Source organism: Cuculus canorus, chromosome 20 (assembly GCF_017976375.1).
Source record: "Cuculus canorus isolate bCucCan1 chromosome 20, bCucCan1.pri, whole genome shotgun sequence".
NCBI lineage: Eukaryota > Metazoa > Chordata > Aves > Cuculiformes > Cuculidae > Cuculus > Cuculus canorus.
The window spans coordinates 5,316,690-5,338,378 of record NC_071420.1 but is presented as its reverse complement, the minus strand read 5'-3'; the positions used below and the strand labels follow the sequence as shown (position 1 = coordinate 5,338,378).

General features: G+C 59.9%; 1 protein-coding gene across 2 annotated transcripts; it reads left to right on the top strand.

Annotated features, from left to right (window-relative positions):
- The first annotated feature begins 559 nt into the window (after positions 1-559).
- Positions 560-20,428, top strand: DPH1 (diphthamide biosynthesis 1). Of its 2 annotated transcripts, XM_009560263.2 has the most exons (12): positions 560-703; positions 1,803-1,955; positions 4,248-4,311; positions 12,217-12,338; positions 14,098-14,252; positions 14,926-15,047; positions 16,303-16,371; positions 17,552-17,708; positions 18,624-18,724; positions 19,008-19,086; positions 19,386-19,517; positions 20,212-20,428. In XM_009560263.2, the coding sequence occupies exons 1-12, from the start codon at positions 655-657 to the stop codon at positions 20,284-20,286; spliced, it is 1,278 nt and encodes a 425-aa protein (XP_009558558.2). In that variant the 5' UTR covers positions 560-654; the 3' UTR covers positions 20,287-20,428. The 2 variants fall into 2 exon arrangements, with proteins under 2 accessions (XP_009558558.2, XP_053941180.1); XM_054085205.1 differs by lacking the exons at positions 560-703; positions 1,803-1,955 and adding an exon at positions 9,136-9,423.
- Positions 20,429-21,689: the final 1,261 nt, after the last annotated feature.

Here is a 21,689-nt window from a genome sequence, read left to right as displayed (position 1 = left end):
ACAAGTACTCTTCACTTTGGCAAAGGCTCTGGTACCCCCTCCCCATCCCTGCGTCAGAGTGGGACCGGCTGCAAGCTGGAGCACAGCCTCGACGTGAGCAGTGCTTGTCACAACCCTGGGCTCTGGGCTGGAGCACAGCCTCGACGTGAGCAACACTTGTCACACTGCAGGGCTCTATGCTGGAGCACAGCCTCGACGTGAGCAGTGCTTGTCACACCCCTTGGCTCTGGGCTGGAGCACAGCCTCGACGTGAGCAACACTTGTCACACCGCAGGGCTCTACGCTGGAGCACAGCCTCGACGTGAGCAGTGCTTGTCACAACTCTGGGCTCTGGGCTGGAGCACAGCCTAGATGTGACTTGTCACAGTTTGTCACAACGTGGGGCTCTAACCTGGAGCACAGCCCCGACGGGAGCAGCACTTATCACAACCGATGGCTGCAAGCTGGGCCACAGCCTCGACGCAAGCAGCGCTTGTCACACGCTGTCACCACCCTCTTGCACACGCAGACTCACCCTGTGCCCTCATCGCCCCCCCCCCCCCCAATCCCATCGTCCCGCCCCGTCGGCGCGCTCGATCTCTCGTCCAGCGACTGCTCTGGCCTAGCGCGGGGCTCGCTTAGTGCTGCCTGCCCGCCTGCACGTGCGCCACAGCCATGGCGGCCTCCATGAGCGCCGGGAGCGCCGCTCCGGCTCCTGTTGCAGGTGGGCCCATCCCGGTTCATCGAGTGCCCTTACAAGCCCGGGCTGGTGGCAGAGGAGGCGGACGGCGGACGGAGCCACCATCCCGGCCTCCCCCGCCTCCGGCCCGGCCCAGCTGTCCCTTTAACTGGTTCCCCGTGGGTTTGGTGGCTCATGAGTGCAGGGGTTGGGTTGGAAAGAGTGAATAATCCCCCCCTGCTGTCACTCCCCCGCCGATCAGCGGCTTTAGCGAGCTGTAAGGGGGGCGGCTGTACGCGGGGGCTGATTTGGGAGGGGCTGGCATCACAAGAAGTGATGGGGCCCCTCGTTACAAGAAAGTCATTGAGGGGCTGGAGCGCATCCAGGGAAAGGGAACAAACTGGGGGCAAAAGGCTGAGAACGGGGGTTGTGAGGAGCTGGGGTGGTTTAATGTGGGGAAAAGGAGGCTGAGGGAAAACCTCAGCGCTGCCTGCAACTGCCTGAAAGGAGGTTGTGGTGTGGTGGGTGCTGGTTTCTTCTCCCAAGTGACAGGCGATAGGATGAGAGGGAATGGCTGCGAGTTGTGCCAGGGGAGGTTCAGATTGGACATCAGGAAAAATTTCTTCACCAAAAGAGTTCTCAAGCAGTGGAATGGCTTCCCAGGGCAGTGGTGGAGTCCCTAACCGCAGTGGTGGAGTCCCTGACCCTGGGGATTATTTAAAACACAAATGAGGTGCTTGGAAATCTGGTTTAGTAGTGAACACCACAGTTGGACTTGATGATCTCAAAGCTCTCTTCCATCCAAGTGATTCTATGATCACCCCACGGCTGTTGCCTTTTTCATGGTAGGATAACAGGCTCCCTGTGATAGGGCAGGAAGGACCCACGAGGGATGAACCGTGAGAGGTTGTGCTCGGTTCCTCCCTGGCTGGCAGAGAGCAAGCCCCGGTTGTGTGGTTTCACGTAGCTGTTTTCAGGGGAGTAAAAAGCTGATTTGAACTCACAAATGCCAGCAACTTGCTCCCAGTGTGAACAGCAGAAAACCACCGCCTTTTCCAGTCCGCTTATTACTGGGAATGGTATGAGGGCAGCCAGGTGGTGGCCCATGCCCACTTCATCACTAGCCACCACGTTTGTCCCACAGCCCAAGGCCCCAGGCGGCGAGCGGCGCAGCAGGTCCCCGAGGAGATCCTCAGTAACGTGGAGCTGCGGGAGGCAGCAGAGGCTCTGCCCCGAAACTACAACTTTGAGATCCCCAAGACCATCTGGCGGATCCGACAGGCTCAGGCCAAGAAGGGTGAGCACGAGCCCCGGCAATGAGGGGTTTTGGGGTGCAGCATGGTGAGTTGGTGCCACTGAGCTCCTCAGCAGCAGGAACCTGCTTGGATCAGCGCGTGGGGCCGATGCTGCTGGGGCAAGAGTGGCGCTGAGCTGCCCAGTGAGTCCCAGCATGTTTAGGCTTTGTCTTGGCGAGTGTTCTTCCCCTTGAGATGGGTTAATAGATCTGTATCTCTGGATCATAATCATATCGGACAGGACAGGTTGAGCTGCGCGGACCTGTCAGCCTGTGAGATGTGTCTGGGATGCCGGCCAGGTCCCTGCTGCTCTCCTCTCTCCCCGTGCTTTCCTGCCACGCTGGCGGGGCCGAGCAGGGGGAGCCCTACAACGCCTACCTCTGGGAGCTGGAAAGGCTGACAGAGAGCTGGGCCACACTACGTTCTGGTCTGAACCTTCCCTGGGGTTCCTCAGGGGGTTGCTGTAGTCCCAGAGGGGTGACGAGTGGCCGTGGTGGCCTTGGAGCAGGGACTGAGGTGCTGTAGTGTGGTGCCAGTGCTGTCCCCCATCCCTGCTGTGCGCATCCCTTTGTGGCTGAACCACGTTTCTATGTATGATTTGCTACGGGCATCATTGGGGCATGGAGCCTCTGTCGCCGTCCCTGGGTGTCACCAGTGTCCCCACCCTGGCTTTGCATGTGGGTGAGGGCTCCTCATGGGGCTGTTCAGTGCTGGGGGCTCCAAGAAGGGCCAGATTTGAAATGCCGTGTGAGCCAGGGAATGTCGCTGACTGTCCCGGCTGTGAGGCCAGGGGGCTGGAGGCTGCGGGGCCACCCAGTCCGGTCCGGCTGCGGTGTGGGAGACAGGGCTGCCCACCAGGGCACGGTGAGGCTGCCCAGCCGTGCCGCTCCAGCTTTCGTTACTGTGTTTTGCTGCTTGGCACTGCCTAATTAAATGTAAATATGCGGCTGGGATTTAGGCTTCGGAGCTGGGAGCGGAGCCCATCAGCCAGCCAGCCGTGCTGGGATTTAAAAATCTGTGCGTGCAGAGCCCAGCCAGGGGCTTGTTGCTGGGGGAACGCAGCCTCCCTGCCTGCACCCTGCCTGCTGCGGGATTTGAGGGGAACTGGCCTGTCACCCCCTGTCCCCGTGGCCTTGTGCCAGCGGAAAGCAACCCAGCTGCCTCCTGCCAAGCCCTTGCTGGGTGCAGGTCTGCTTTTGGGCGCTAGTCCAGGATGGAGGGTGGTCCCAAACAGGCTGGGGATGCTCGGACCCAGAGCTGCGTGGCCCTGCCAGGTCAAGCAGAGCATACATAGCATTCCTTAGGCCCTGTGGGTGGGATGAGCTCGTTTTGGGCTAGGTTTTAACACAGCTCCCTGCTGGCCAGCAGGCTGGGCTTGGCAGCACAGGGGTTTCTGTTGGAGGGGGATGTGAAGAGGGGTGTTTGGATGGATATCGCTGGAGCTGGGATGTCAGTGGGATCGGGAGGTGAAACGACAACAGGATCGATGGGGCCTCCTCCATTCCTCTCACCAGCATGGTCTGTGCTCCTTCCCACCACCCTGGAGCAGCTGGGGAGACCTGGAGGAGGCTCCTGGCTGGACCCCAGGAGCCGGGGGGCCCAGCTGGGCTGCAGAGACAAAGGGATTGTTCCCATCTGCGAAGGGGGAGCAAACTGGGAATTATTCACTGATGAATAAATTCCTGATAGGCACAACTCTGTGGTCTTGCCGGCCACCCTCCCAAAAGAGAGAAGCAGGGAGGGGAGGCGCAGAGAAGGGCAGTAAGGACGATCAAAGGTTTGGAACAGCTTCTGTACAAGGAGAGATTAAATAGATTTAGATCCTTTAGCTGGAGAAGAGATGAACGAAGTGGGATATGATAGAGGGAAATAGAATTGTGAAGGATGCAGAGAGGCTGAATAGAAGATGATTATTCACTCTTTGTACCAGGAGAACCAGGGGCACGCGTTTACATTATTAGGAACAGGTTTAAAATAAACAGAAGAAAGTACCTTTTCCTGTGCAGCACATAATTAAAACATGGAACTCATTACAGCGGGAAGTAAGAGTGACCAGCGGTGTCAGCGGGTTCAAAAAGAGATGAAGTGTGTGTGCAGGGGCTGAGCATGAGCGGGAGGATGGATACGGCCCAAGGCAGGATTGCATGCATCCTGGCTGCTGGAGTCACTGGGAGTTCTAGCCCGTTTCTGCCTGTTTTCTGGAGGGTCATTCATGCCACTTGAGCTGGGTGCGTTGCCCCTGCAGGGGGCTTTGGGGCAGCCCCTCCTAACCCTGGGGCTGTTTCTCTTCCCAGTGGCCCTGCAGATGCCAGAAGGGCTTCTTATGTTCGCCTGCACCATCGCGGACATCATTGAGCGGTAAGACAACAGCTTTTCCAGCTTCTTCTTGCTCTGCTTTGGGAGCTGGTGAGGGGATGGGGGCCACTGGACAGGCGCTGTCTGGGCAGGATGAGGCCCAGGGGGATGTGAGGGGCCCTGGCATAGCTGCCAACGTGGGGACATCTCGACCACAGCTTGGCTGGGTGCAGGGGATGCCACTGCCCTGAGGCCGGTCACAGTGACCCGCCGCCAGCTCTGGGGACAGGCACCGCGCCAGCCCGGTCCTTCCTTGCTGCTTGGCTTCTCCTCCCCTCACTGCTCTGCAGAACTGCTGATGAGAGTCAGGGCCCTCTCGGGGGTGGTGGAGCCGGGGAGCAGCCGTGTTAACAACCGGCTGACGCCAGCTCGGTGCCTTTGCGCTCGCCGTGGCAGCGCAGCTGGTGAGAGGAGGGCTGGCAGTGGGGTCAACCGCTGCCACACAGGTCCCCTGCCCTCCTCCCCCATTGCCCCATTCTGTCCCTGCAGCCGCGGTCTGGCTGTGCCACTCTTGGGGCAGCACAGCCTTTCTCCAGCCGGAGAGACCTGAGGCCACAATGATGGCCCAGAGGGGGTGACTGCAAGCAACTCCTGCCGGGCAGCCCTTTCCTCATGGCTCCTTGCCTGATTTTATGTGCTGCCTGGGAGGTGAGGTGGGAGACACGGAGAGGAGCTGGACTTTGCAGCAGCAACGAGTGGAGGCACCTTGCAAAAATTTGCCTTAATCTCCTTAGTGTTGATTTTGTCTCCCTCCCTCCTAACCTGCTGTCTTTCTCCCCACTGTGGCTGCCCCCTCCCCAGCCCCTCTCTGTTTTCTCCCCATGAATTAGTGCTAATAGCACCGCGTGCCTCGGCTGCCATCAGGGTTGCGGCACTCATTAGTAAAAGCTGCCTTCACAGGGCGAGAGCAGGTTTGTCTCCCCACCATCCCTAGCTGAGCAGTGGCATTCCAGGTGGGGAGGTGACCATGCCTGTGGGCTTTGTCCCCTCATTTCCCCTGTGGGACTGTGGCAGCCCCACGCTCGGGCTGGGCGTGGGAGTGGTGGGAAGGTGGGTGTGGGCAGGGGATGAGTGCGGGGGGGCAGAGGGGATGGGTGCCAGTGCAGGCGGCTCTGCGTGGGTTTGTCCCTTTAAGCGGAGCTGCCTCCTCTCCAGCTTTGGCACCCAGCCGCTTTCATGTCTCTGACTTCAAAGGCAGCGGATTAAGGGGCTCTTTTATCTGAATGAAACCTTAAGCCCCACTTCTCGGTGGATGCCGGGGTGCTGGCTTTCCTGTTGGACTTTTCCTCCCCGCAGGGGGTAAGGGGTGCTAGTGGGAGACGGGTGCTGCATGGGGAGAGGCGCCTGGCCAAGAGCAGGAACGTGGCAGCACCGATGGTTGGCGATCGGATGGGGGATGGCTTTGAGGCTGAGCAGAAGGGCCATATCCTTCCTTCGCTGCCACTGCACCGCACCCAGAAACACCCCAGTGCCGGTCCCTTGTCGGGAACACCATCTGTGATTGGGGCTGGGGATGCGGCTGTGCTGGGAACTGTCGCTTTCAGCTGGAGGATTGTGGATGCTGTCAGGAGTGAGCCCAACCCTGTCCCCGCTCTCTCAGGGACACGCTTGGGACCCGATTGCGTTGCTGTAGGTGAGGTGTGAATCGGCAGGTGGCCTCGTTAGAACCTGCCTCTTCCCGCTATTAATATTCATCGCTAGTATTAATGTGGAATTGCAGCTCGGCCGCTGCTCCTGCTGGCCCTCCTCAACCTGCGCTGGGGCTGGACAAGGCTCCGACGTGACGGGAATCGCTGCAGCCGTGTGCTCTGGCAGTGGCTGCTGTGGCCAGGCTGGAGATGGGGGCTTTGGATACTGTCAGCCCCAGGGTGGCGTGTTCCCTTCCCGCTGGGGACAGAGCACTGAGCGTGCCGGGGATACCTGAACCCACGGGGGGCATTGCCCAGTGAGCAGCCCCCCTCCCCAGCCCATCCCTGCAATCTCCTGCCCCGTCCTTGCTAGGAGAGATTGGGGTTTGGGGGTGCCAGTGAGCTCCCTGTCCTCTGTGTGCTCTTGGTAGTGGCTACAGAGCTGGTGCCCCTGCGGTGATGGTGCCCATCCCAGCGCCTTCCAGCTCAACCGTGTCTGCTGCCACTCAGCTGGAATGTTTATCCCTTCTGCTGGAGTTGCCTTTAAATAAAACATTTGTGCTGTGGCCTGGCGGTGCTGGGAATGGCTGAAAGCGGGGATGAAGCCTCACTCTGCCGCAGCATGGGCGGCTCAGGTGTGGTTTGTATGTCCGTCTGCCCTCATGCAATGGGATGGTCACGTCACCATGTCCCCCACATCAGTGGGGAGTGAGCAGGCTTCCAGGGATACCCAGCAAGGACAGGATGGGGGCTGTGGGATGGGGACCCCCAGCGCCTCATTCCTGCTCCTCAGCATTGTACGGGCACTCGCTGAACCCTGAGGGGCTGCGGGGATGAAGATGTAGCTGAGGTGTCACAAGCAATGCCTCCGGAAAGGCTGGTGGGCTTCTCAGCCTGAAGCCTTTGAAATCGAGAGTGCACTTACAGCGTTGACCAGCATGAGGCCCAGTTAATTAGCATTAATAGGTTTGTCATTATCGAACGTGCGCTGGGACGAATGGCCAGGTTCATGGGGGGGTGGCAGGGCTGGGGTCTGCTGAGCTGGCGGGGCTGCCGAAAACACATCACGACGCTCTCGCGGCACCTTCCAAATTGGCTCTGTTTGTCACGGCTGATGCAATTCAGCAGAGGGTAACTCGTGCTGGGGGGCGGCTGCGTGGAGAGGCGCGTGGGGGGACTCGGACCATGGCTCGGGGAGGGGGGCAGCCCCCCAACCCACCCATCGTTATGCCAGGGAAGCGACAGCTGTACCCCCTGTGCTTGGTGGGGGGACTCAGCCATCAGCGGACCCCTCCTCTCTCTGCGCCGGGGCTGGAGCAGACGGATCAGCTGGGCTCTCAGCTGGGCTTTTGATTCCTTGTTAATAAAGTCGGCTGTCAGGCTTCGCAGCTGCTAATCCTTCCGTCTGCCCGCGCCGCGACGGGGCAAGCAGCTCCTGCAAATCAGACGTGGCTCGGCAGCAGGGATGGGTGATGGCAGGGGGGACAAGGGACATCCCGATGCCCATACAGGCTGCCCTGCCATGGCCTGAGCACCTCCCCATGGCCCCATAGCTTGGGAGCACCCACACAAGGGAGTGCAGTGGTGTGTAGAGCACCCCAGTGACCACGCCATGGTGTGCCCAACAGCGTGCGAGGAGTTTGAGAGTGACAAGGGGCTCTTGAGTCATCTCTGATTGAGCAGCAGAGAGTTAGACATCGTGCACACAGCCCAGCAGCTCTGGCATGGCTTGAAATGCCCTGTTATGGCCCCACTTTGGCCTGCAGCTGTGATAGCGGGCACAAAAAACGCCCCTGAGGGTCGGTATGCCTGGTAAATGCCCGGTGCCACACAGACTGTCCCCTCCTGGGGTTGGTGGATGGCAGGACAAGGGCACCAGGTCCCCTGGTGAGGCAGATCTGTGATGTGCCACTGAGCAGTGTGGCACTGAGTGCCATGGTGAAGTGGTGGCATCATTAGGAGGCCCCAAAGGGTTGTCCTGGGATGCTCACACAGATCAGGATCTGGCCCCGATATCCCAGTGCCGTAGCTCCGCCAACCGGCGCTGCCTTTCCTTCTCCCCTTGTCCTTTAGGCGCAACCCGGAGACACTTGCAGTGTGGTGCAGCACGCTGTGCAGGGGAATTTAATCACCGTCATTAACCGCGCAACAGCATCATTAGGGAGAATTAAGTTCTCACTTCACTGGTGATGTTTAAAACCTCAGCCTGGGTGGTGACGGCATGGGGGGACTGGGCAGGGGGAGGTGGGGATGTCCATAAGGCTGTCCCCTCCCAAGGCTGGGATGTGCCAGTGCAGGTGTGGTGCCCACCACCATGTGCCTAGTGCCACCTCCTCATGTCCCTGCCACCTCCTGGTGCCCTCACAGAGCCCATGGAGCTGGCACTGATGGGCAGTGCCATGGCCAAGCCGTGAGGAAGAGGGGACAGGCACTGTTGCTGCGGGATGGCTGCAGTGGCTTTGCCACCAGCATGTTCTTTCAGAGACGTGGTGGCTGCCCTGTCGCTGGAGGTGTTCAGGGCCAGGTTGGATGGGGCCTGATCCACTGGATCCCACCATTTTGTTTGAAACTGGATGGGCTTTGAGATCTCTTCCAACACAAACCATTCCATGATTTTACGATTCGTTAAGCTCTGTGCTCTTGGTTTGCCTGACTTCGGTTTCTTTGCAGCTGCAAGGCCAGCAAAGCTGGAGTGTCCCCAGGATATGAGTTTTGAGAGGGCAGGGCTGGCCCTGGCACCCCCTTTGAAGACATCGAGGTGCCACATCCATTCCCTCACGGGAGGGGACCCCGCTGGGACGGCTGCTTCTGGGGGGCTGCCCTTCTCCCGGTCCTACCCCGCTGGCTCTGATTGCCCTGCTGCAATGGGGCTCTCCCAGTGCCCTTCGCAGGCAAATTGCAAACTCATTATTTTAATTACGCACAGTCTTCCTGTGTTAATGAAGTTGGGAGTCTGCTAATGGGGCTTGGTGATGGGTTTCTCCGCTAATGAAGCTCATTGTTCTTGGCTGGGGCTGTGCTCAGCCCCCCTGTGTCCTGAGACAGCGGCAGTCGCTGCCGCTCCTCCCTGGCATGGCCTGGGCTTGGGTGTGGTGGGGCAGGCAGTGGATGTAGGGGTTATGGGGTGCTCATGGGGCTCTGCTTTTGAGCGACAAGCTGTGCGGTGTTTGCTGAGCAAAACCTTCTTGCTTATCGCCAGGCGTTTCCCAGTGGGAAGGTGACACTGTGCCACAGTGTGACTGTGCTGTGAAGGGCCATGTGCAAGGAGGCAGGTGACCGTGGAGCAAGGAGCAGCCCACTCCACATCCTCATCTGGGCACACGGGTGCGTCTCGGTGCCAGCCCCATCCTCCAGCAGCCCTGCAGTGCCAGGGCCAGCCGCTCTCAGCCCACTGCCCTTCCTGCCAAGGGCTGCTGGATCCAGGCACGATGGATGTGCTGGGGCTGAGGTCTCCGCTCTGCCAGGGAGAGCAGCTCTGGTTCACGAGGTGAGGACCAGCTCGGTATCACTCACGCGCTGCCACGGTGTCAGGGGACCCCGTGCTCTTGCCAGCAGCAAACGCTCTCATTTATTTGTCGAGGGGCCAGGATAAATCAGGGCTGCTCCAGCCCAGTGCCTGTGCTTGGGTGATGGAGACTGGCCGCCCCACGCTTGGGAACATGCTGGCCTTGTACATATCCATCTCTGTCCCAGCATTTTCAGCCCCCAAACTTGTTCCTGGGTCACTGTTACCTCCAAGAGAGAGGCTGGGAGGGTCTGGGTGTCCCAGCAGCTGGGATCAGGGCCGGGACCTGGCCCGCCCAGGCATGCGTCCTGCCAGTGCTGAGCACGGTTCTTTATAAATGGGATTTTGGGAGCCATCTGTTTAAAGAAGGAGATAATGAATTAGGGGGAGATGAGAAAAATGCTAAGGCCAGGCGGTTTTTCAGAATGAGCCCGGGTTTGCGGGACGTAAAAGATGAATAACCTCCCCACGTGTTCAATATTCATGAGCTCCCAGCTGTAGTGAGCAGCTCTGCACAGGGTGGGGACAGCCCCGTCACCACGTCCTCCCTGCCGGCACACAAGTGGGACCCGTCTGCCTCTGCGAGGAGTTGTGGGGACACGAAACACCCTCAAGGATGCTCCCATGGCCACCCCTGTCCTGCATCCTGGTCAGGTCTGGTTGGTTAGCAGCTCCCTGGCCCACGTCAGAGGCAGGTGGCTGCTAATTGATGTTCCCTTCCTCTGTAGTTTGATGAAAGGCTCCGGCGACACCGAGCTGATTAAAACATCAAGGGAAGGCCCCGTGCTTGCCTTTGATTTGTCTCGGGAGATGATTGCTGCTCCGCTCGACCATCCGGTGTGGGTGACTGCGGTGCATGCCGTCCTGGTGCCTCTGCGCCTCTATTGCCGGCACCCTTCCAGTCTCACCAGCCAGGGTGGCAGCACCACTGGGCTCCCTCCTCACTGGGCATCATCCTGTGGCCTCTTTGTTTTGCCCAGCTGTTGCTCTGCTCCCAGCAGATAGAGCAGGATGGTTCGCCGTGGCTGGGCTCAACCCCCTCTCCCCCTGCGCGTGGGCTGGTGGCCACGTGCCACGGGCTGCAGCCCCACACGCCATGCAGGGGCCACAGACGCCTCCTCCAGCCTCTGCCCCCCTCCCTCTGCCGTTGCTATTTCACTTTCTTGCTCTTCACCCCCAGGGACTTTCTCTGGGGTTTGGGCCAATTTGCATACATTTTAATCTATAAAAAATTAAGCGGCGCTGGCTGCCGCTCTGAGTCAGACCTCCCCGTCCTGAATCTTAAGGAGCTGAATAATTTTCCACTTTTGCTGAGATGTGTGGAGTCTGATTCATGTTCATCTCATCACCTCTCATTAGAGGAGGGGCTAGGGGCTCAGAGGGGTTGGAAAGAGACTTCTCGAACCTTCGCCGGCAGACCCCAGCCCCACAGTGCAGCCGTGCAGGCAGCACAGGAGACGTCTTCCCATCTGGGCCACACTGGCAGCGAGGGACCGCGGGATTTGAGTGCTGGGAAGGATCTGGTCCATCTTATGGTCCTCAATTGCATCCTCAGTCCTCGGGACACCGCAGGGAGCTGGAAGTGCCCAGGCTGGGCATGGAAGGTGGGAATGGCTTTGCCCTGTCTCCAGGGATGCTCCAGCAGAGTCGCTCCCCTGTCCCCCTCCTCAGGCACTGATGGATAGGCCGGAGCTGTTAATATTCAGCACGCTCCGCCATTTCTCCACCTTCTGCCATCTGCCCAGCTCTGCCCACCATTTCTATTCTTGCCACCGACGTAACGCTCCCTGCGTGGCGCTCAGGGGGGAGCGTGCGGGACCCTGGCCCCCAGCCAGCACTGGGTGCCAAGGAGGGGTGATGCTGTGCGTTGGCCCCCACCTCCTCCAGCCCTTTCATCCCAGTCCTGCACCAACAGCGGGGGGACCCCACTGGCACCGAGCTACGGCCCTGGGTGCAGCCTCAGCATAAATAAGGATTTAGCATCTGGTTTAAGCAGCCCCTCCAGACGCAGGGCTTTGTCATCTCAATACCTGCTCTCATCCGTAAACTACCACAGCAGCTCCCTGGGAAGGCAGCCAAGCTAATGATCCCCCGAAACGGTGCAATAAAACACCCACAGAGGTGGGGCCTTTAAATCGTGCTAGAACCACAGCTTTGGCACCCAGTGCTGTGTGTGCCCCTCCAGTGGTGGGTGGGTTAGGCTGGAGCACCGGGATGCTGGAGCAGGGATGGGGGACAGTGCCAGCGTTTGCTACGTGTTCTTCGTTGCCACCTAAGCACCAGCTGCTCCTGGAGCACATCCAACTTGGCCAAAACAGCACCCGTGGGTGCAGCCTGGGGTGCATCAGCTTGTTGCAACACCCAGGCACAGTGGGACAGTGCTTTGTGGGGAAGCTGAGATGATTTTATGCTCATCCCGGTGGCTCTGGTCCCTGGGGCTAGCTGGCAGGAGCAGCAGCACCACGCTGCGCCGGGTCTCCCTCTGCTCCTCTCCCCACTGGAGCATTAGGAAGCTGGCAGCGTATTGTTTGATGAGCGGATAATCCGCTGAATTGCAAACAGCTTTACCCAATTGAAGAGGCGGATTACCGCTCTCCAGCTTAATCATGTTGACATCTCTGAGAGTAGCCAGTGTTCGTCCTCTTTGGCGCGTGGCGAGGGGCTCGGTGGCAGCGCCGGGTCCCCCAGTAGTGGCGTGCTGCGGGGCTGGGGGTCAGGATGTGGGCTGTGGTGACAGCAGCCAGCCGTGACCCTTGCTGTTGTGCCTCCCCACAGGTTTACAGAGGCAGAGGCGGTGGTGATGGGCGACGTGACCTACGGCGCATGCTGCGTGGATGACTACACGGCCCGGGCCCTGGGCGCTGACTTCTTGGTGCACTATGGACACAGCTGCCTGAGTAGGTGACACTCGGCCCCGGGGTGCTGCCAAGGTGGCCGTGCGTGGCACTGCGGACGCTGTGCTGCTGCCACCGTGCTGTGGCGAGCGGCTCCCTGCTCTGCTTGATGCTAGCTTGGAGACTTAATGCCAAGGGCTAATCCCTTCCCAAAGGGATTTCTGTTCTTCAGCCTCAGTTGCTGGCTTTGGGCAGGGCTGGGCTGGCTGGGCAGCTGCCCGTGCGCAGGATTTCAGGGGCAGCAGGGTGTGCTCATCCTACTTGGTTGCATGCTGTCGCAGCATCCGAGTCACAGCCCCAAGAGCAGAGCAATGGAACTGAGGCTTAGTGGGACTCTGCTCGTCTGGGAGGGATGGGGCTGCTCTCTTCCCTGCCCCACGGCTGCCAGCCTTGGGGGGAAGTCAGGAATGACAGCCTGGGAGTCCCACTTGCCCAGCGGCCAGTGTGGGGCTGGCGAAGACGGCTTAGCGAGTACAGTGCAGGCTGGGCGGGGAAGGGAGGAGGAGGCTGTGTGCTCCCCAGGCTGACGGTACTCTGGATCCAGTTGCCATGGAAACTGCGCTGCTGTCCCAGATGCTGCTAACTTTGAAGTCCACCCAGGATGGAATCAGCCCAAAAATAACAATAAGACGCTCTGGGTTTTAAGGTGGATCGGCAGAATTGCCGTAACGAGTGGCAGGCACTTGCATCCCTGCTGCCGCTGCTGTGCTCCAAGCAGCCAGCGGCTGTTCTGGACATTTATGGGGCGATATAAATGGGTTTGAAGAATTGCGTCAGGCTCCGTATGAAATACTGACTCCCTGCTAGAGGACTCTGTCCCGAAAGCTAAGTCGGCGAGAACGTTTGCGGTGATAAATATCTGTACTAGGTCCTTTGTTACGGAAAGAGGGTTATGGGCACCGCTAGAACAGGGGATATAAAACTCCTGGTTCGTAGCCTGCTATTACATGAATGAACAGCAGGAAGGGGAGGAAGGGGCTGCATCCAGCAGTGCTCAGGAGTGCACCAGTGCAAGTGCCAGCCTGCTTCAGGGGACAGGATTCACATCTGAAGCTGCTTCCTGCAGAGACAGACAGGGACTGCTAGGCTGCCTGTCCCCAGCCTGGCCACCGTCTGCTGCCCGTGGCCGTGTGGTCCTTGCCTGCACTGGGCTGGGTGGCTCTCAGGGCACCCTGGGGTACCCACAGGGTGCTTAGAGTGTGCTGGGCTCCTTTCGGGCTGCCCACGGTGCTCCTGACATCAGCTCGGTGCTGCCGTCCTTGCTGGGAGCCCCGTGCTTGGTGGCAGAACGCATCCCCACGAAGCACACAGGCACTTGCCCTCTCCATCCCAGCCCCACGTGCCCAGCGGGAGGGAGTAATTTGCACTTAATTGTGATCAGGTGAAGAGCACCAAAATGGGAAGTGAATGCGGAGCTGTGAATCGATATGGACTCTGTGTACTTTAATTATTCACTTAATCGTGGTGACACAGCCTTCTTAGCACTGGGGGTAATTAGATTTGTGTTCATTGATTCCCCAGGCTGCCATTATCCGGAGAGAAACTGGCGGGTCCTCTCCACAGCTCCTATCTGCACCCTCTGCCCGTGATGCCAGAGTGGGCAGAAGGGTGGCACAGCCCACCCTGGCCTGCCTGCACTGCACTGGGGTGCATTGGGGTGTACGGAGCCCCCCAACCTGCTTTATCCCTTGGTTTTGAGCTGGGGACTCGCTGGAGCCTTGGGTGTACCCCACACTCACACCCTCTCTCTTTCTCTCCCCAGTTCCCATTGATGCCACACAGGGGCTGAAGATGCTCTATGTGTTCGTGGACATAAAGATCGACACATCCCATTTCCTGGAGACCATTCGCTACAACTTTGCAGCGGGCACCTCCCTGGCCCTCGTCAGCACTATCCAGTTCGTCTCCACGCTGCAGGTGAGATGGGAATGCCCGGCAGTGCAAGGCTTGTGTCTGTTCCTGCCTTAACCCTTGTGTCCCTCCCTGCCCCGGCTCTGGGGCTGGAGCAGCTGACTTGGGGTGCTGGTGGCAGTGGTTCCTCTGTGACGAGTGGCTGCGATAATATGCTGCTGCCGTAATGTTGATGAAGTACTTTATAATAACTCTGATCAATGTTTCATGGCGGCACCCCTCCCTGGCTCCCCCGGGAGCTGCTCTGTAAATGTCAGGGCAGGCGGTGGAGCACTTGGCATTTTGATGCAGTGCTGGCAGCGGCAGGGGAAGCTCCGGCAGGTCCGTCTGCCTGCCCCTGAACGGCCGGCTGGGCAGGACGGGAGGAGATGAATGAGCCTCTTGAGCCATGTCTATCTAAACACGGGGCTATCGAAGCGTTAAGCATTTTCCCTTGTCTTTTAATTCATACGCTGCCTGAGCCTCGCTGAGCATCTCAGTGAGGGGCTGTTATCCTCCCCGAGCAGCCTGGTTCCCTTCCGCTGGGGCACAACAGCACAGCCATTCCTGCTGGTGTCCTATGAAGCTGGGACTGCCAGGGCTGGGGTGTCCCCAAGGGTCCCCAGCAGTGCTGGGGGCCACCAGCCTCAACCACGCTCTATGCCACGGTCTCTCCCTGCTGACTCCCCGTCTCCTGCAGGCAGCGTCACAGGAGCTGCGTTCCCAGTACAAGGTGTGTGTGCCCCAATGCAAGCCGCTGTCTCCAGGGGAGATCCTGGGCTGCACTTCGCCCCGGCTTGCCCAGGACACAGATGCCATTGTGTAAGTACCTGAGATCCTCCCTGCCTGGCTGTGGGGTGGTTCTGGGGGGTGGCAGGAGGATATCCGTGGGCTGGGACGAGCTCCCTCCAGGTCCCTGTGTTGCTCGGAGTGGCGTGTGCTCGTAGCACAGAGGAAATAATTGAGTCGTATATCAGAATAGATAATAGATGGAAGGGCGTGTGGATAATTGGAAAAGACAAATGGCTGGGGCCCAACATCACAGCAACATTAATTTTATTTAAGGACAGCAAATTAGAGGGAGCACTTCGCTTCCTATCACCTAATTATTTTAGGTAATGGAAATGCTTAATGTACTGTGAATACAGTGCACTGCAGAATAAATAAATACGAGGACCCCACCCTTGTGGGGGGAGCTGGGGAGCCCAGGTGTGGATTCGGGCCCCGCTGAGCCCCTTCTCACCTACCCTGCTGAGTGAGAACAGCACCGGCACCCAGCGGCACTGGCACCTTTCTGAGCACAGCTGTGCAGGGAGCCAGGCTCACGATTGCTGGGGCAGGGGGTCAGCAGGGGCTCGGCTTCGCCCTGGGGTTGAGGTGCTGCTTTCCGTCTCCCCAAGGGCATCAGGAGAGCAGGCAGGGGTGGCCAGGCTGGCATCACATCCATGAGAGTGGGTCCTTCTTACCACTGGAGGAGTCATGCCCTGGTACTGCTCAGCCGTGCAGGTGCACGCAGCCACTGTACCTGCATCTTCCCCGCATCATTATTTTCTTCTTTTGCCCGTCTCTGGGGCTAACTTTTGCAGACAAATTAGCTTTGATCTCCCAAAATGTCATTCTCCAATTAAGGGCAAAATCTAGTCAAGTTTTACGTCTGAATTCATTTTCCGAGCTCTCACTCCATTAGGGCAGCTGAATGAAAGGCTTTGAAATGTAATTGCTGACTTGAAATCCGATTAGAAATGGAAGCAGCAACGTCTAGAACCAGCCGTTGAGATGGAGCAGCTCCTGATTGCCCCACACCGGTGTAGGCATCTTCCCTTGTCCTGAGCGCGGCTGCCTCTCCCACGCCAACGTGCTGGGGGGCTGCATGGAGGAAGGGAGCAATGGCAGTGCCTGCTGCTCCGGGTCCCAGCAGGAGTATGGGAAACCACTGGCGACATGGATGGCTGCTGCTATTTCCGTGTGCCACAGCTCTCCGGATCCCAGCATGGGAGTTCAGGCATGGGAAACCAGTGGGGACAGGGATGGATGCTGCTGTTTCCATGTGCCACGGTTCTTTCTCCCCACTCTGCAGGTACTTGGGTGATGGGCGCTTCCACCTGGAATCCATCATGATCGCCAACCCAGGGATACCTGCCTACAGGTACGAGCAAGCCTGGGGGCACCCGCTTTGGTCCCCAAGTGGAGAGCACCCCACCGTGCCCCCCAGGAGCACCCCACACCCTGGAGGTGGGCAGGCAGCTACCTGCAGTGGGCACAGGCAGGCGAGAGGCCGCGGGGTGGGTGAAGAGGTGCAGCGCGGAGATGAACGCCAGCCATTTACTCCAGCTGAATATAAACATTTTGACAAGTACCTGTGAAAGCTTGTGGAGGTGCAGCCATTAAAGCCTCGCTGCTGCAGGCAGAGGCCATAAAGCGCGATGATGAGGCCGCTGAAAGCAGATGACATATCAAGAGCGAAAGGCTGAGCCCATTTGGTGAAATCTGAATTTCTTAGTAGGTCGTTTGTTACTAACGGGAGGCGCGCGTCAGGTTTATGGCGCTGGGGAAGCTGCCGAAACCCGAGTGGGATTTGATTAAAATTCTCCTCATCAAACAAAGCAACAAATCAAAGATTTCTTCATAATTGATGAGCTAGGACAGGGTGAGGGGAGTCAAGCACGAAGCTGAACGTGCAGCCCAAGCTGTGCCAGGTGCTGGGGGGCTGTGGTGGGACACCTGTCTTAGCCTATCCTTGTCTCCTCGTCCCCTCTCTGTGCCATATGGGGGGGAGAGATGCTGTGGGAGGCAGTTAGTGCTAATGAGGGAGGGGGCATCGTTTGGGTGATGGGACGCGTGTGAGCCTGACTGTTGGAACTGATCCAGAGGAGGCCACGGAGATGATTCAAGGGCTGGAGCACCTCACGTACGAGGACAGGCTGAGAGAGTTGGGGTTGTTCAGCCTGGGAAGAGAAGGCTCCGGGGAGATCTTAGAGCAGCTTCCAGTGCTGAAAGGGGCTCCTGGAAAGCGGGGAAGGGACTTTTTAGCAAGGGCTGTGGTGACAGGGCAAGGAGTAATGGTTTTAAAATAAAGGAGGGGAGATTTAGGCTGGATATAAGGAAGAAATTGTTTACAATTAGGTTGGTGAGGTACTGGCTCAGGTTGCCCAGGGAGGTGGTGGAGGTCCCATCCCTGGAAACATTCAAGGTCAGGTTGGACTGGGCTCTAAGCAACCTGATCTGGTTCAAGATGTCCCTGCTCCTGCAGGGAGGTTGAACTGGATGACCTGTAAAGTTCTTTTCCAACCTAAAGCATTCTATGATTATGTGACTCTCTTTTGCAGGTACGATCCCTACAGCAAGGTCTTCTCTCAGGAACACTACGACCACGAGCGCATGCGCTGCGCTCGGCAGGACGCCATCCGCACCGCCGCCAGCGCCCGCTGCTGGGGCCTCATCTTGGGCACGCTGGGGCGGCAGGGCTCCCTCGGCATCCTGCAGGTACCGTCCCCCTTCCCACGGGCCTACCTGGGCACCAGGTGTTGCTCCTGGGGGGAAGAAGGACTGGGGAGCGAGGGCACCATTGGCAGCGTGACCTCGCTGCCGGGGCAAGTAGACCTGGTACTGCGGGCAACCCATCGGTTGCTGCTGCCTGGATCTGCGAGACGCTGAGCTGAGCGGGTAGGACAATTAGCAGCGGATGAGGGAGGTTGGAGAAGGGCTCATTAAACCTGCCCCTCACTGGGGAGAGCTGGCCAGCCTCCGAGAGCCCCCTGCACAGGCAGCTCGACAATTAATTCCCTGGGTTTGTTTTAATTGGATGAACTTCCTATTGGGTTCACTGTCCCTGCTTGGCTGCTGCTTTCCATACCCTGGCTGAGTGAGGGGAGCAGACTGCAGTGTCCTGCCCCAGGGAATTGGGGTGCCCTGAGCACAGCAGCCCCCTCACACCTGGAAATCTTTGGGCAGCCACAGGTGGGATTTGGGGCAGCACAGGGAGCAGTGGGCAGGGCAGGGTGGCGAGATCTTGGCAGCCACTGTCCCTCTGTAGCCACAGGGAGGTGGGGGACAAGGACAAGGACATCCCTGGTCCCTCCTGGGCTTCTCTCCTCTGCCTGACCACAGCCAGCCCATGGCAGGCGGGCATCCTAGGGAAGGCAGCCGCTAACAAGAACAGATTGTTGTCATTGAGCGGTAATTACTTCATTAGACTGAGGCACGCGCTGGGGAGAGCTGAGCCATGGCCACAGTCTCCGTCACCGCGCCTGGCCTGCGACTGCTATGGGGACATGGACAGAGCTGGGACCGACAGAGGGTCTGATAGCTGGGAAGGGGCTGTGGGCAGGTCTTGGGGGGCTGGCCAGGGGCATCTGTCTGGGCTTGCCTTAAACCCTCCGGTGTCTTTTCCCCCTGCAGCACCTGGAGTGCCGTCTCCATGCCCTTGGCCGGCCCTTTGTGCGGGTGCTGCTGTCCGAGATCTTCCCCAGCAAGCTGCGGCTCTTCCCTGACGTGGATGTGTGAGTGCTGCTGACCCCCTCCAGCACTGGGGTCCCCCAGATGCCTCCAGTTCCTGCTGGAAACCCAGCCACAACGTCTGTCCTGCGGTCACCTGGGCTGGCACTGTGTGTGCACGGAACAGGGAGGGGATGTAACTGTCCCTAGCAGGGTGGCTCCAGCACAGTAGGGTTCTCGCTCCCTGCTCTCTCTGCTCCTTTCCCAGGGAGTTGGTGCAGGGCTTCACTGCAGCTTCTTCTTCCCAAACTGCTCATCCCTGTTTGTTGCTATGTGTTTCTTTCCCAGGTGGGTGCAGGTGGCCTGTCCCCGCCTCTCCATCGACTGGGGAGAAGCCTTCGGCAAGCCACTGCTGACCCCCTATGAGGTGAGCACCCACCTCCTGCTTGGGGGGACACCCCAGAACCACCCACAGAGCTGCAGTGCTTTGAGCCACCAGGATGGGCACATCCCTGGAGCTGAGCAGCGTCCCCTCCTCTTCCCATCTGTGCCCAGTCCGGATGTGCCACTGGGATTTCCCATCTCTTGTAAAGCCATTGGGGTTCCTGGTGCCTTGAACTTACCGCCAGCAGCCTTGAACAAGCCGCTGCGGTGGAAGCTCTCAGCACCGCTGGCTTCCCTGACGTGGGTGCCACTCATGGTCTCAGCTCCTTGTCCCCTCCACAGGCCGCGGTGGCTCTCCAGGACATCGAGTGGCAACAGCCGTACCCCATGGACTTCTACGCCAGCCAGTCCCTGGGGCCGTGGACAGTGAACCACGCTGGCACGCAGCCTCTGCACCATGGCCGGCCGGCCCAGGTGGGCAGCGTGGCATCACCAGGGCATGGGATGGCATCAGGGCAGGGCGTCCCCACTCTGTCCCTTCACTCCTGGTGGCCACGCAGGGTGGAGGGGACAGGCGGTGGGAGCGTTGGTGCGGGTTGAACACCTGATGCTATAGAGTGTGTGGTGCTGTACGGTGCCCGGGTTGAACGCCTGGTGCCATACGGTGCACAGTGCCGGTGTGCGGTGCTGTACAGTGCCCGGTGCGTGTGCTTAAAGCGCCACCCCGTGGCTTCCTTCCCGATGAACGGTAACGAGCACAGTGCCAGCCTGGCTCAGGGGACACATGAGCCCCCCCAGCCCTGGCCAGGGCGAGCGCCTGCCCGGCCCCACTGCTCCCCGAGTCGTGCCCCATGGGGTGTTGTGTGCTGAGCATCTCGGATCAGGCAGGGGCTGACCCCCACACCCAGACCTCCCCATCCTGACTCCCTGATCCTGATCTCCCCCATCCTGACCCCCCATCCTGACCCTCCCCATCCTGACCCCCAAATCCTGCCCCCCCATCCTCAACCCCCTCCATCCTGACCCCCAAATCCCTCCCCCCATTCTAACCCCCTCCATCCTGACCCCCCCAATCCCAGCCCCCCCTCTTGATCCCTCCCATCCTGACCCCCCTCCATCCTGACCCGCAAATCTCGCCCCCCCATCCTGACCCCCCTCTCCGGTGCAGGGAAAGCAGCCTCCGCCCCCCATCTCAACGGAGGTCAAAGAGGGGCCGAGCACCGCGGACCCAGCGGCCCCGTGAATGCAGCCTGCACCCCGTCCCGCTGCCGCCGTGCTCCGGGACCCCCGGTACCGGCACCGGAATGGATGGAAACGCATCCCGTGCCTCGATGACAGCGCTGCCCGCAGGGACCGGCCCGTCTGCCCGCGGGGAACGCTGCCCTGGGCGGCTGAGCCGTCCGCGGCACCACCGGTGGTACCGGGGGTTTGTTCGTCCCGTCCGGTTGCGGCGGGGCCTCCCGCTGCCAGGGGGCGCTGAGCGCTGTGGTGTGACAGTCTGCTCACCATTCTCGCACCGATACACGCGTGTCTCTGTGGGCAGGCGCGGCGCTCTGCTCATCATTCCTGCGTCTCGGTTGGGGAGGGGGGAACGACCCAACCGGAAGCGACACTCTGGACTTCCGGCGGCGGGCGCCATGTCGGAGGGGCGACCCCTGCGGCTGCTGGCGCTGCACGGGTACCGGCAGAGCGAGCGCCGTTTTCGACAGCGCACCGGTTCCCTGCGCAAGGCTCTGCGCGGCCGCGCCGAGCTGGTGATGCTCAGCGCGCCGCACGCCGTGCCCGGGGGCGTTGGGGACGACCCCGACGATGACGACCCTCCTCGTGGCTGGTGGTTCTCCGGGCCCGGCACCTTTGAGGCGGGGGAGGTGGCGGCGGCGCCCGTGGGGCTGGAGGAGTCGCTGTCGGCCGTAGCGGCGGCGCTGGCGGAACGCGGGCCCTTCGACGGGCTGCTGGGCTTCAGCCAGGGCGCGGCGCTGGCCGCCATGGTGTGCGCGCTGCGGGCCCGCGGCGACCGCCGCTTCCAGCCCGTGGCTTTCGCCATCCTGGTGGCCGGCTTCGCCAGCCGCGCCCCGGCCCACAGCCACTTCTACCAGGAACCCATCGCCCTGCCCTCGTTGCACGTCGTGGGCGATGCCGACGCCGTCATCGCGGCCCCTCTCAGCAGGGAGCTGGCCCAACGGTTCGTGGAGCCGGTTCTCCTTACCCACCCCGGCGGGCACTTCGTCCCGGTGGCTGCGCCACAGAAGAAAGCTTACCTGGACTTCTTGGACCGCTTCCACCCTGCGCAGGGACAGGCTGAGCCCCTGGGCGCTGGGACCCTTTGAGAACCGTCTGTGTAATAAATGGGGCTCGGTGAGCCATGCGCAGCCTGCCATCGTGGGGGAACGGCACAGTGTTTCCATCCCCTCCAGAGGGGCCACAGGGTCCTCATCACCTCACTGTGCTGCTCTGCCCTGTTATCCTAGGGCCAAGCTAAATGGGTCTTCGTTATCTCCTCCTTTTTTCGCAGCTGTTGTATACAAGAGTGTAGATGTGATGATGAGGGGCTTGGGGACAGGAGGGTGACATTGTCTACTTTAGCTGCTTTCAGAGACTTGAACAGTTCAGAATTGGGTTCCCAGCTCAGCCACAGTTGCCTGTGGA

Bases quoted from the DNA above. Each gene is read 5' to 3' on its own strand.
- DPH1 (XM_009560263.2), top strand. From the start codon at position 655: ATGGCGGCCTCCATGAGCGCCGGGAGCGCCGCTCCGGCTCCTGTTGCA. The intron at 4,312-12,216 runs GTAAGACAACAG...GCCTCCCCACAG, and splicing joins ATCGCGGACATCATTGAGCG to GTTTACAGAGGCAGAGGCGG. The intron at 18,725-19,007 runs GTGAGTGCTGCT...TTTCTTTCCCAG, and splicing joins CTCTTCCCTGACGTGGATGT to GTGGGTGCAGGTGGCCTGTC.